The sequence below is a fragment of the Diceros bicornis genome, chromosome 4, assembly GCF_020826845.1.
Source record: "Diceros bicornis minor isolate mBicDic1 chromosome 4, mDicBic1.mat.cur, whole genome shotgun sequence".
In the NCBI taxonomy this organism is placed as follows: Eukaryota; Metazoa; Chordata; class Mammalia; order Perissodactyla; family Rhinocerotidae; genus Diceros; species Diceros bicornis.
Window position 1 is genome coordinate 60,177,289 of NC_080743.1, and position 13,380 is coordinate 60,190,668.

At 58.5% G+C, this 13,380-nt stretch overlaps 1 protein-coding gene across 1 annotated transcript; it reads left to right on the plus strand.

Moving 5' to 3' along the window:
- Window positions 1-129: 129 nt before the first annotated feature.
- BCAN (brevican) lies at window positions 130-13,180 on the plus strand. The gene is made up of 13 exons (XM_058537492.1): window positions 130-245; window positions 933-1,307; window positions 1,631-1,805; window positions 2,080-2,207; window positions 2,693-2,986; window positions 5,004-5,237; window positions 5,810-6,457; window positions 9,896-10,003; window positions 10,532-10,690; window positions 11,345-11,427; window positions 11,767-11,911; window positions 12,174-12,364; window positions 12,686-13,180. Exons 1-13 carry the CDS (start codon window positions 155-157, stop codon window positions 12,791-12,793), a joined length of 2,739 nt encoding a protein of 912 aa, XP_058393475.1. The 5' UTR covers window positions 130-154; the 3' UTR covers window positions 12,794-13,180.
- Window positions 13,181-13,380: the final 200 nt, after the last annotated feature.

Below are 13,380 nucleotides of genomic sequence, written 5' to 3' on the forward strand. Positions count from 1 at the left end.
ACAAGGATCAGAAACAGGGAGTTAATGGTGAGGTGGAGGCAGCGGGCTTCTGGGGTCAGGATATGTGTGAGCCCACATGGATGCAGGGATCCAGGGGAAGTCCATCCTGAGGTCTAACCCCATCTTTCCTCAAGTCCTTCCATCAGCCTGCAGCATGGCCCCACTATTCCTGCCCCTGCTGGCAGCCCTGGCGCTGGCCCAGGTCCCTGCAGCCTTCCCTGATGCCCTGGAAGCGGACAGCTCAGGTAAGCAACCCAACTCCGGGTCACTGTCTCTGTCTCCTACATCTCTTCTAGGGCAGAGGCAGCCTCTTGTTGGGCCCTAACCAACCTGGTCCAGCCCTGGGGGCCCCAGGGAGGAGGTGGAATCTGTAGGACTATGGGGAAGGGTCTGGGCTGGGACACTTGAAGTAAGGGATGAGTCGTGGGCCCCTTGTAGGGCTGTGGAAACTTGGGGGTAGGCTGAGGAGGGCCACGAAGTGCTAGGCTGCCTCTCTAGGGTGGACAATGGGGGGCCCTGGGGACAGGATGAATGGCGATGGGAGGCAGAACAGGGGTGGAGCTGGGAGGAATCCTGAAGGCGAGTCTGAAGGGAGTAGCCTGGGAAACGTTGAGGACAGGGCTGGAGGACAGAGCGGGTGGAGTTAGAAGACCCTGGAATGGGACCTAGGAATCCTGGGGTGGTACTGGGCGATTCTGGGGGCGAAATTTACCGGGAGACTTTGGGGACGGGTCTGGAGACCTTGGGGGGTGGGCCTGGGGGACCTGGAGGTGGGTTTGCAGGCCCCTGGGGGCCGGGGACCCAGGTTCCTGGGGGCGGGGTTAGGAAAACCGAAGGGCGAGGCCGGGGAATCCCGGGGCGGGGCTTGGGCGCCGGGGGCGGGTCCCGAAGGACCCACGGCGAGAAGTTGCAGCGGCCCCGCCCGCCCACAGAGGACCGGGCCTTCCGCGTGCGCATCGCGGGCGACGCGCCGCTGCAGGGTGTGCTGGGCGGCGCCCTCACCATCCCGTGCCACGTTCACTACCTGCGGCCGCCGCCGAGCCGCCGCGCCGTGCTGGGCTCTCCGCGGGTCAAGTGGACCTTCCTGTCCGGGGGCCGGGAGGCCGAGGTGCTGGTGGCGCGGGGGCTGCGCGTCAAGGTGAGCGAGGCCTACCGGTTCCGCGTGGCGCTGCCTGCCTACCCCGCGTCGCTCACCGATGTCTCCCTGGCGCTGAGCGAGCTGCGGCCCAACGACTCGGGCATCTACCGCTGCGAGGTCCAGCACGGCATAGATGACAGCAGCGACGCTGTGGAGGTCAAGGTCAAAGGTGAGAGGGCAGGGACTGAGAGAGGGTTCCAGAGAGAGGGAGAGGAAGACTCCTGCTCTCAGGGAGCCCACAGCCTGAGGGGGAAGCAAATACCCCTGGAAGGCACAGACCGAGTTGGAAAGGGAGTGAGTGGAGACAGGCCTTTGTGACCTCCTTTCTCTCTTTAGGTGGAGGAAATCCTACCCACAGTCTAACTTAAGCCCCTCATGCTGTAGAGTGAGCGCGATTGGGACTTCAGCCTTGTGCACAAGGGAGTGACAAGGAGGGGGAGGGGAGGTCAGTGTGCAGGGGGATCCTGCCTCAGGATCCTCTCTGCCCCTCAGGGGTTGTCTTTCTCTACCGGGAGGGCTCTGCCCGCTATGCTTTCTCCTTCACTGGGGCCCAGGAGGCCTGTGCCCGCATCGGAGCCCGCATCGCCACCCCGGAGCAGCTCTACGCCGCCTACCTCGGGGGCTATGAGCAGTGTGACGCTGGCTGGTTATCAGACCAGACCGTCAGGTGGGCTGGGACTGTGGACTGGGAGCTTCTAGTTGTCTCTGAGGTGGCTGTGGCCTCCAGTTCTGCCAGGGACTACCTGCTGCCTCGGGCTGGCTGTACAGGGCTCCCTGCCTCTAGGGAATGAGGCTGGTCTGCCGAGGGTGGGTGAGGGCCCTGCCCTGCGGGTGTGTCCCTGCCGAGCTGGGAGGACAATTGGCTGCATTGAAAGGCCAGGTGATTCAGGAGGGTCACCATGGGAAGGCTCCCTGTGAAGGCGTCTGCACTCCCTCCCCAGGTATCCCATCCAGACTCCAAGAGAGGCCTGTTACGGAGACATGGATGGCTTCCCTGGGGTTCGGAACTACGGAGTGGTGGACCCGGATGACCTCTATGATGTCTACTGTTATGCCGAAGACCTAAATGGTGATTGGGGGTGACAGGTTCCAGGGGCAGGGCCCCTCTCCAGTGCTGCCCATCGGTCCTCCTGGGGCCTCTGCTGGACCCTATAATCCCTCATGTGTTTAAGTGAGCCACCAGGGGTAAGGAAACAATGTCCCTCCCTCCAAACACTGTCACAGAGGCAAGTGCATGGCCAAAGCCTCAGACAGTTGGTAGGAGACTGAGTTTGCATTTTGACTCTGCTGCTACCTGCTGTGCATTCTCTCCTTCTTAGCATCTTTGGGCCTCAGTTTCCTTCTTTGCAGAATGGAAGTTGGGCCAGGTTCCTTTGAGCAATTGTATCCATCCTGAGGTTCTATCAAGACATTGGTCTTATGAAGTAGGGTAGTTGACTCCATGTCACAGATGAGGAGACTGAGGCCTAGAGAAGCTTGCCCAGGGTCCCATGGGAGCCCAGGGTGGAAGGGGCTACCAACTTCCTGGTAACCCAGCCTCCTCTTCCCTGCCAGGAGAGCTGTTCCTGGGTGCCCCTCCAGACAAGCTGACGTTGGAGGAGGCACGGGCATACTGCCGGGAGCGGGGTGCAGAGATTGCCACCACGGGCCAGCTGTATGCAGCCTGGGATGGTGGCCTAGACCGCTGCAGCCCGGGCTGGCTGGCCGATGGCAGTGTGCGCTACCCCATCGTCACACCCAGCCAGCGCTGTGGTGGGGGCCTCCCTGGTGTCAAGACTCTCTTCCTCTTCCCCAACCAGACCGGATTCCCCAACAAGCACAGCCGCTTCAACGTCTACTGCTTCCGAGGTGAGCCCAGCTCCCTGCAGAGGCTGAGACCAGCCTCAGAGAGGCAGAGCCAGGCCCTGAAGGCCTACCCCTGTTCTGACCAGTTTCTCTCAGGTCTTTGCCATGTGCCTGAAGGAGCCTTGGGTGATGCTCACCTTATCTCCCAGGGTTCTAATTCTGGTCGTACCCTCTGGCTTGGGCTATGTGGCCTCAAGGAGTGCTCACTTCTCTGCAGTGCTCACTTCTCTGCATCTCCTCACCTGCCTCTACTGCTCCACATCAGTCATCCATGACTTGCCTCTTCCAGTTTCAAAGCTGCCTCTCCCATATTGGGCTGCCAAATACGTTTCCATTTCTGGTCAGCTCATTAGCAGAGCAGAGATGACCGACATTCTCTGAATCAGACAAATGATTTGCTCCAGTTAACCAAATGCTCTTAAGAGCCCTCAGAGGGGTTTCCAGAACCTTCACCTTGAAGGTGTCAGATCTTTAACCACCAAACATTGATGGGCAGACACAATTCCCCCCACAGGGATCAGGTCCTCAAGGATGGTTGGGTGTAGAGATGGCTTCCTGCCCACATCGTATATTGGAAGCCGGAGGGGAGGCAGTGCCTGGGACCCCCAGAGGCACAGGGCCCAGGCCAAGGGTAACTGACAATCAGGGAGGCATTGCTGTGGAGCGTCTGGGTCCTTGCCCCAGTTCTGAGCCTGCGGTACTGGGACAAGGGCCGGAGGCAGAAATGGGAGAAGACACAGCCTTTACCCTCAGGGAGCCCCTAGTCTGAAGGGGAAGACACAGCTTCTGCCATGGGAGCCCCCAATCTGAGGGAGGACAAGATGCCTCCCTCCCAGCATGAGGAAAGACTGAGAGGAAACCATTACTTCCACTGAGATTTCCAGACATCTTGGCCTGGGGCTGGGAGGGGTGGGGAAGTGAAGTCCATAGGAAGACAGGTCCATCTGGAAAGGCTTATTGGAAAAGAGATGATGATGATGATGATGATAATTATAATAGCTAACACTTCTATGCACTGATTATAATTATGTACCAAGCACTGTTCTGGGAAGAAATGGAAGGAGGAACTGAACGAGGAGGAGAGGGGAGAGGAGAGGGTGACTGTGGTTGGGAGCAGGTGGAGACAGAGACAGGCCAGGGTGCAGGTTTACTTGTCTGGGATGAGCAAGGCTCATGGAGCAGGTGATGAGGGCAGGACGTGCTGTCCTACTCGGCTGGCTGAGCATAGACGGCCCTCAAGGCTTTTCTTAGCCCAATTTCACCTTCGCTTCATTGGTTTTCTGCTCCTGGTTCACTTCCCCAGAGACAAGGTAATCCATTCTAAAACTGGTTATTTGAAGGGAACAGAACCTGGAAGGATGGGGTGGCCCCTTCCTTTGTCCTCTTGCCCCGACACTGAGATCTGCAGGTGGTGACTGTTGAAAGTTCTTCCTGCACCATGCCCTTCAGCTCTCCTCTGGTGAGGGCAGCCTGTCCCCTTCCATTTCAAAAGTCTTGGGATGACTATGATTCCTTATACCTTGCCCCAAGTCCAGGATCCCAAGGTGCTGAGGCCATTCTGTCCATCCTTCTGCCATCATCCCTTTACTCAAAGAATCTCTCTCCCCTGAGCCTTTCCTGACCACTCTATCTAAAGTAGTACTTCCCATCCTGTCTCCTTACTCTGCTTAATTGTTCTTTATATGGTAACATGATAATATGTTTATTTGTTTATTCTCTGTATCTAGAATATAAATTCCCCTGCGGGCAGGAAGCTTGCTGTTTTGCTCTCCACTATATCCTCAGTCCCCAGGAGAATGCTTGGCATGACACACAGTGGGCACTTGATTATTGCTTGAGGAACAAGTGATGAAGTCCTGGGGTGCTCCCTGGGCCCATGGGTACTCCAGAGGACAGGTGTGAGAGAGTGGAGAGAATTCCGTGATCTCTGAGTCTAACCCAGAGCCCCCACATGCAGCTATGACCTGGGAGGGCAAGGCCACCTATTTAACCTCCCATTGGCACTTCCCTCCCACCACAGACTCTGCCCAGCCCTCTGCCACCCCTGAGGACTCCAGCCCAGCCTCTGACCTGGCCTCTGATGGACTGGAGGCCATTGTCACAGTGACAGAGACCTTGGAAGAACTGCAGCTGCCTCAGGAAGCTGTGGAGAGCGAGTCCCGTGGAGCCATCTACTCCATCCCTATCATGGAGGATGCAGGGGGTGGAAGCTCCACTCCAGAAGACCCAGCAGAGGCCCCTAGGACCCTCCTAGGTAACTCGAATCCCTTATCCTGGGGATGGATCCACCTGAGAGAAGCTGGGGGCAGAAGGTGCAAGCCCAGGTTGATGCTGGGGTTATGGCCAGTATGACTCTGCCCTGTCCTTTCTCAGCAGCTCAGTGGTACAGGGCATCTCTCCTGTCCCTCGCCCAACCTTTGCCTTTCCAGCAAATTCCACTCCCAGCTCTCTGGGTCTGGAGATGCTTGGACTAAGGAGCTGCCCCTTGGGAAGGAGGGGCCTCCTTTCTTTGGTCCCTCTCCTCCCTCATCTACCCAAAATACACTAGAGCATTTTAACAGACTAGGAGAGGGAGATGCAACGACCAAGTTTTCCTGGGCTAATGAGAGCTCACAGAGCCTTCTCAAGTGTTGCCTCAACATTGCAGCTCAAGTTGAAATTCTTCTGATGTGGAACAAAGACAACCTCTGCCCAGGGCAGGCTCTTCCCTCTCCCCCTGGGGAGGGCCTCACCCTCCCCAGCCCTGCCTCTCCTGGCTTCCCCTTCCTTCTTCCTGTCCTCTGGTGGGTGCTGTCCCTGGTGCTGAACCATCCGTGCTTTGCCTAGAATTCGAAACCCAATCCATTGTACCTCCCCTGGGGTCCTCAGAAGAGGAAGGTGAGGTGTTGGAGGAAGAAGAGAAATACAAGGATGAAGAAGAGAAGGAAGAGGAGGAAGAAGAGGAGGAGGTGGAGGATGAGGCCCTGTGGGCCTGGCCCAGCGAGCTCAGCAGCCTGGAACCAGAGGCCTCTCACCCCACTGAGCTGGCCCTAGAGGAGTCGCTGTCCCGGGCATCCCCGCCAGCGAAGGCAGTCCTACAGCCTGGTGCATCACCACCTCCCGATGGAGAGCCAGAGGCTCCCAGGCCTTCAAGGGTCCTTGGACCACCCACTGAGACTCTGCCCACTCCCAGGGAGGGGAACCTGGCATCCCCACCACCTTCCACTCCGGATGGGGCGAGAGAGGTGGGGGAGGAGACTGGGAGTCCTGAGCTGTCTGGGGTTCCTCGAGGAGAGAGTGAGGAGACAGGGAGCTCCGAGGATGCCCCTGTCCTGTTTCCAGCCACACAAACCCCTGAGGGTACCAGGGAGCTGGAGGCCCCCTCCGAAGAGAATTCTGGAAGAACTATCCCATCGGGGACCTCAGTGCAGGCCCAGCCAGTGCTGCCCACTGACAGCGCCAGCCGCGGTGGAGTGGCCGTGGCCCCCTCATCAGGTAACTTTGCCCAAGGCTCAACCTCCCTCTTTCTCCTCCTCCTTTTTCTCCCGCTGCAGCTCTGGGTCACCTGACCTGTAGCCCTTTAACCCACCATTGCCCCGGCATCTCCTGTCCTATGCCTTCATTCTCCTGCCCACCTCTACCTGTGGGTCTCCAATCTTGGATCCCCCACCTTGTGACTTCCATCCCAGCCCCTCTGATTCCTCACCCTGTGACCCCCAACTCCATTACCCCCACCCTGTGACCCTCTCCCTATTTCTGAAAGCCTCACCCTGTGACCCCAGCCCCACCACTGACTACCTGGGACTCTTTACTACCCTCAGGCTAGGAGGTGGGAGCTGGAGGGGAGGGCTGTCCACCTGTGACTCATCTCACTGGCCCCACAGAGCACCCTCACGCCTGGGCAGTAGGGTGCCCTCATTGCTTATGGCACTCTTCAGGGCCCAGGCCCCTCTTCCACTGCTCCCTCCCCCCTTCTGTGTGCCATCCCCCTTCAGCCATCTCCCACTGACATCAGGGAGGCCTAGAATTCCATCCCTGCCCCTCAACCTCTGGGGTCCAGGAGAGCCCTTATCCCCACAGAGCCTTAAGCGACTACTTCTGTGAAGTATTTTTTTCGACTGTTTCATGGAAAACAAGCCTTGGAAATAAATCTCTATTAAACTGCTTTATAACCAAAACTCTGGCACCCTCTGTCTCCATCCCAGCTGTCTGCCCTTTCATTCCACGGATTTGTGTCCTGGGTTGCTCTTTGATGCTTCTCTTTGGCACTGTCTGTCCCCCTCTCTCTCTCTTTGCTTCTTCCTTTGTCATCTTCAGCCAGCACCCTGTCCTGTCCTAGCTGTCTAACAGCCCCTTGCTGTTCCCTCATCCCCTCCTTCTCAGGCCCGTCTCCACTTTCCTTCCTGACCGCTGAGATCCCAAATCTGACTGCACACATTACCCCAGAGGAATCATTGTCCGTCAGTCTGCCGGAGGGCTGGGAGTCCTAGTCCCCCACTCCTGACGGGGAGAAAACCCCACAGCCTGGGCATGTGTGTGTGTGCGTTTGTATTCATTTCTGATCCATCTTGATGGCTCCCATATAGAGCCATCCATACAGAGAAGCGACTGAGAAAATCCCTCGGCGTAGAGGCCGTTCCCTGGCATCTTGGTACCTCAGCCTCACCCATTCTACCCCCCACATCTCAGCAGGGGGATGGTATCTAACTTTCATCCCACTGCCCACAGCCTCCCCCTCCTCCACTAACCCCTGCACTAATGACCACCCCCACCCCCTAAGAAGAATGATTGCACCCTCTCTGAACCCAAAGGATCTCAAAGTCCCTAGTGCTGGAGAAGACACAAATCAGGAGGCAGGATCGAGAGGGAGTGTGGAGGGAGGGGGAATGGGGAGTTAGGTTCTGGGGTCCGAGAGAAGCCCTACCTACTCAGGGAAGGTTGAGCTTCCCAAAGGAGGCCCCTGGAGAAGGATGGGATCCTGCCGGTCCCCGGACCCCCTCTCCTAGATGGCCCACGGTGGGCTAGGGGCCCCCGCATCACATTCAGTCTCACCCATTTCAACTCTTGGCTCCCTGCCCAGCTGGCCTTGGAGTTCAGCACTGCGTGGGGCGTGGGGCACCACTGAAGTATTTGCAGTGTCTTAGTCACCCACCTGGAGGATGAGTGAGAGGTCCTCTGGCCTGCTGTTGCAGCAGGAGGGAAGGAAGAACTTTCTGGTTGTGTATAGCAGTTGGCCCAAAGAGGGGGAGGAAGGAAGACCAGGAGGTCTCAGGAGGAGTTCTGCCACCCCACTCTGCCTGTCCTGGTTCAAGTTCTGCCGCCACAGCCGGGGGAGGCACCTCTGGCCTGGGTGCAGACCAGGGACCAGGTTTGAGAGTCTCTGTCCCCCAGGGTTGGAGGGTTGGAGAGAGGAGCAGAGAGGACATCAGAAGGAGCCGGAAAGTGTGAGGAATGGGAGGGGGCTTCAGGACTCCTCCCCTCGGTGGGGCCTGGTGCTTAAAGGGTTAAATAAAACACCTCCCCTCCCCCCTTTGCCCTGGGGGGTAGCACTACTAGCCTGGAAGAAACTATTGGCAGAAGGGGAGATGACAGGGGGAGTGGTGCTGAAACAGCTGATTCATTCTACCAAAAACAGCTAGGTCATCCCAGCAAAATTCTTTGAATTAACTCCAGCTTCTCCTCCCCCGACCTCTGCTCTGATCCCCACCAGGCAGTGGGATCTCGGCTAGAGTGAAGCATTGTGGGCCTTGGCCTTGGCTGCTAGGAGTGGATGGCACAGTCAGAAGGGTCCTCCCCAGGGCTGGTTTTGCCACCCAGGGCTGAGAGCCCTGACCTGTGCTGTCAGTCTCTGGGGCCATCTTCCCCTGGGTCATCCGGACCAGAAAGGAGTAGAATCTGACAGCCCTTCTGGCACCCAGGCCGGGCCCAAGCAGCCACCTCCCACCCCAGGATCTAGAGAGTCCAGAGAAGGCAGATGGCATAGCCAGACGGAGCTGGATCCAGACTACAGATTGCAGGCCTTCCGGGTAGTGTGTTAGTCTAAGGAGACTGCCTGGAGGAGGGGGAGCCAAAAGGAGGGAGTGAGATGGATCAGAGGGTTTCTAGGCTGGGGAACCTGCAGAAAGCTGGAACTGGAAGGGGAAAGGGGAGCCTGGTCAGCGGGAAGAGTCTGGGGAGATAAGAAGGGGAGGAAAGAGGCTGGATGATGTTGAGAGTGTTTGGGGGGGGGGCACTGCAGCTTTATTCCTGAGCCTGGGGAGAGGGTAGGGCGCAGAGTGAGGGAAGTGCCTTGGTCTGCAGTAACAGCCTCTGGAGCTGACTCTGCCCGGTGGACAGCAGGAGGAGTAGTTAGACCCCACCTGGACCACCACAGTATCAGGTCCCAGAAGCAGTAAAGGGCAGGCCACACCTCACTGGTGCTATGGTGACTCTCCTCTCCTCTCTCCAGTTCCACACAGCCCACCTAGACTGTACAGAACTGCTGGGACCTGGCACAAAGACAAGGGGGTGGGGGACTAGACTCCTAAAGAGGTAAAGTGACCTGCCTGATGCCACCCAGCAGAGCCAGGAGCCAGAGAAGAATCAGGTCTCATAACTGACAGCCCAGTTTCTTTCTCCTTGGTGGGGTTGGGTCCTGACGGCCTCCCTAGCCACCTCCCCCCAGCCCCTTTAGACTAGGCCCACACTGGTGGGTGTGACAATGGCCAGCACAGGGCTGAGCCAGTGCTGGGGGCGTGGGGAGGGAGGAGAAACCCAGAGCTCAGGGCTAGGCTCTGACCAGGGGCAGGCCCCAAGGAGAACCTTTACGGTGCTGTGACAGCTCCCAGGACAAGGAGGTCAGGGCCGGGGACTCACTGAACTCTCTCCTGGAGGACTCAGGCTGCCAAATTGTGCTCCCCTGCTCCCCCCCACCTCATTTCTCTCCCCCCTCAGGTGACTGTGTCCCCAGCCCATGCCACAATGGGGGGACATGCTTGGAGGAGGAGGAGGGGGTCCGCTGCCTATGCTTGCCTGGCTATGGGGGGGACCTGTGCGATGTTGGTGAGTGTGTTGAGGGGCAAGTGGGATCTGAGGCCTAGACCCTGCCACAACATACTAGTTCTGAAGCAGCGAGGGAGGGCGCTGGTTTGGGCCTTGTCATTAATGAATCCCCATTTTAAGCAAATCACCTAACCTCTCTGAGCCCTACCCTCACTAAAAATGCCTCTCTCAGGGGGTCCGTGGGAAAGGAATGCTTAGCATACTCCTTCGAGTTTCCGTTCTCCTGGGAAAACAGGAGGATACGGCTTTTCTTTAGAATGGAGGAATGCAGAGACCCACACTGGGACGATAGCCCTCACCTTGGTCCCTGTCGCTCAGGGAAGGAAGGCATCAAGGCCGGCTGCACCAGGGACCCCCCTGGCTCCTCCTTGCCCCTCGTTCCCTACCGGCTCTTTGGACCCGCCCTCCTGCCCTTAGTCCCGCCCCTGGGTCTGCGATGGTGGGAGGAGCCCAGTCCCTTCCAGGGGACCTGGCCCCTCTGAGCTCCGGGGTCATCTGGCCTAAGCTGCCCGTCCTTCTATGCCCCAGGCCTCCGCTTCTGCAGCCCTGGCTGGGATGCCTTCCAGGGCGCCTGCTACAAGCATTTTGCTACGCGAAGGAGCTGGGAGGAGGCAGAGACCCAGTGCCGGCTGTATGGCGCGCACCTGACCAGCATCAGCACGCCCGAGGAGCAGGACTTCATCAACAGTGGGCTGGGGACCGGGCGGGAGGGGACCCTGTCATCTGCTCTCTCTCACACACTCACTCACTCATCAATCAATCAATCAATTAATGAGTGTGTTAATTAACTCCCTTATTAATTCAGGTAGTCCTTACTTGGTTTACCTCATTCATTCACTTTTCCTTTCTCTCTCCCTCCTTCTCACTCCACACGTGGGTAGTGGGGTTTCTGGCAGGGGAGGGCTGCGGTTCGCGCAGGAAATATACCTGCATCAGGCCGCGGTTGCTCAGGGGCCCACCTTCAGTCCTCCCCACCTCCTACCTCCATCTGCTTTCCCCAACTCTGACCTCGCTGAAAGTTTTTACTCTTTTTCCAGAGTTTCCCTTTTCTAGCCCTGGTCATATTTTTCTTCTTCCCTCACTCCCACCCCCCCCCCCCAACGCCCCTGCCTTCCACCCGGCCCATGTGAAGGGCCCAGTCCCTTCTAGAGGACCTGACCTGGGTTCCCGGGTCATCCCGGAGGGAGGGATAAGAAAACCGGGAAGCGCGGATTTTGGCTTGCGGGCAGAACTTCCGCGGCGGTCACCCACAGACCGCCGGATAGCGGGGAACGGTCGCCATCTGCCGGCAGCGGAGCTCACTGCACCACCCCCGCCGTCTCCCCTGCGGTTCTCCCCCAGATCGATACCGGGAGTACCAGTGGATCGGGCTCAATGACAGGACCATCGAAGGCGATTTCCTGTGGTCGGACGGCGTCCCCCTGGTGAGAAGCTCCGGCTGCCCCTCACGCTGTCGAGGTCGCTTCTTGGAAGCACTTCTGCCTTCACCTCCAGTGATGCCATCCCTCCCTCTCCTCCTATTTCTGGCCCCTTCTCTTTGCCTCTTCTCCCTGGGGCTCCTCCCTTCCTTGTTCCTGGTTCCCATTACGCCTCCCCTAAAGCCCCTGACCTCTCCTTTCCCATTCCCCGAAGGGGGTCCCTACCCCACCCCCTAGCCTTCCCTCTCCTGGTGCCCCTCCTCCTCCACAGGCCCTCCAGGTCCCTTGCTCTCAGTTCTCCCGGTGCTGGGGCGCCTCACCACCTCCTCTGTCCCCGCCCCCCAGCTCTATGAAAACTGGAACCCTGGGCAGCCTGACAGCTACTTCCTGTCCGGAGAGAACTGCGTGGTCATGGTGTGGCATGACCAGGGACAATGGAGCGATGTGCCCTGCAACTACCACCTGTCCTACACCTGCAAGATGGGGCTGGGTGAGGGCAGGCGGTGGGGGGAGGGAGCTGGGGGACCCTGAGCTGAGGCGTGTATAGCAGGAGGGCACAAAGCTACACAGAGGAGTCAGAAATGCGTCCCAGGCCACGGGCGTGGGAGGGATAACAAATTGGGTGGGTCCACTCGGAATCCCTGCTCTTCTTTGTGTCAAGTTGTGACCCACTCCTCTCCTCTTCATCCTGATTCTGGGAACTGTCACCCACAGAGCCAGGCTCCCAGTTCCTGACTGTGTCCCCCCTGCAGTGTCCTGTGGGCCTCCACCAGAGCTGCCCCTGGCTCGAGTGTTTGGCCGCCCACGGCTGCGCTATGAGGTGGACACGGTGCTTCGTTACCGGTGCCGGGAGGGGCTGGCCCAGCGAAACCTGCCACTGATCCGCTGCCAGGAAAACGGTCACTGGGAGCCCCCCCAGATCTCCTGTGTGCCCCGCAGGCCTGTGAGTGCCAGGAGGAGGCAGGTGGGGGGGGGGGGGACTAGCCAACATAGCCCTCGACTCTAATCCTAGCTCTACCAGTCACTGGCTGTGTGACCTCGGAGCAATCACTGCCCCTCTCTGGGGCAAAGAGGAGGTGGGCTGGATGCTCTGGGGTCCCCTTCAGTGCAGATGTCTGAGAACTGGGCTCTTAAGGGCTGAGCCAGGACTAGTGTTTTGATGAGGTCAGGGGTCAAGGAGCAAGGACGCCAGAGGGCAGGCTCTGAGAAGAGAGAGGAGGAGGAGGAGCCCAGGTTGGAGGGTGAGTCTGTGTGTCTTCCCCAGGCTCGAGCTCTGCGCCCAATGGAGGCCCCAGAAGGACATCAGGGGAGGCTACTGGGGCACTGGAAAGCGCTACTGACCCCCCCTTCCAGTCCCACTCCAGGTCCCTGAGGGTCAAGGCCTTGAACACTGCTGCCCCCAGCACTGCCTTCCCCCTCAACCCTCCCTTGAACCTGTGCTCTTCCCACCACAGAAAGTGACACCATGAGCCGGGTGGAGCTCAAGTCCAGGTGGTAGCGCCTCAAGGGGCTTCTGGGAAATATCTGGGCAGCTCCTGCCCTGCCTCGCCCTCTCACCCCTACCCTGGGCATCAGGTTTTTCCCTCAGGGCCTCAAGTAAGTCCCTAAGTGCCTTGACTGCCCTCTCCTTGCCAGCCATCCTGTTCTCTCCATTCCCCTGGGGAATTCCCCTGTGCCCACTCATCCTCAGTTTTCGGAGGAAATGGGTTTGCAGGATGAAGGACCTGTAAAAACCAGCAGGAAATAAAACTGCATTTGAGCCCAGGCAAGTTTGGTGCTTCTGTGTGTGAAAGAGAGGGAAACGTGGGGCTAGGTCTCATAGGGGAAATAGGCCTTCGGTGTTTATCAGCTTCTGAAGGTCAGAGAAGTCCCCAAGATGTCGGTGAATAGAACAGGGCCTGGCACAGAGCAGCTGCCCAGTAGGCATCAGTAAAGGAGCACACGGGGGTTGGGACCAGC

Excerpts from the sequence above, each read along its gene's own strand:
- BCAN (XM_058537492.1), top strand. The coding sequence starts at position 155 with ATGGCCCCACTATTCCTGCCCCTGCTGGCAGCCCTGGCGCTGGCCCAG. Across the intron at positions 10,691-11,344 it reads GGAGCAGGACTTCATCAACA|ATCGATACCGGGAGTACCAG; the intron begins GTGGGCTGGGGA and ends GTTCTCCCCCAG. Across the intron at positions 11,912-12,173 it reads CACCTGCAAGATGGGGCTGG|TGTCCTGTGGGCCTCCACCA; the intron begins GTGAGGGCAGGC and ends TCCCCCCTGCAG.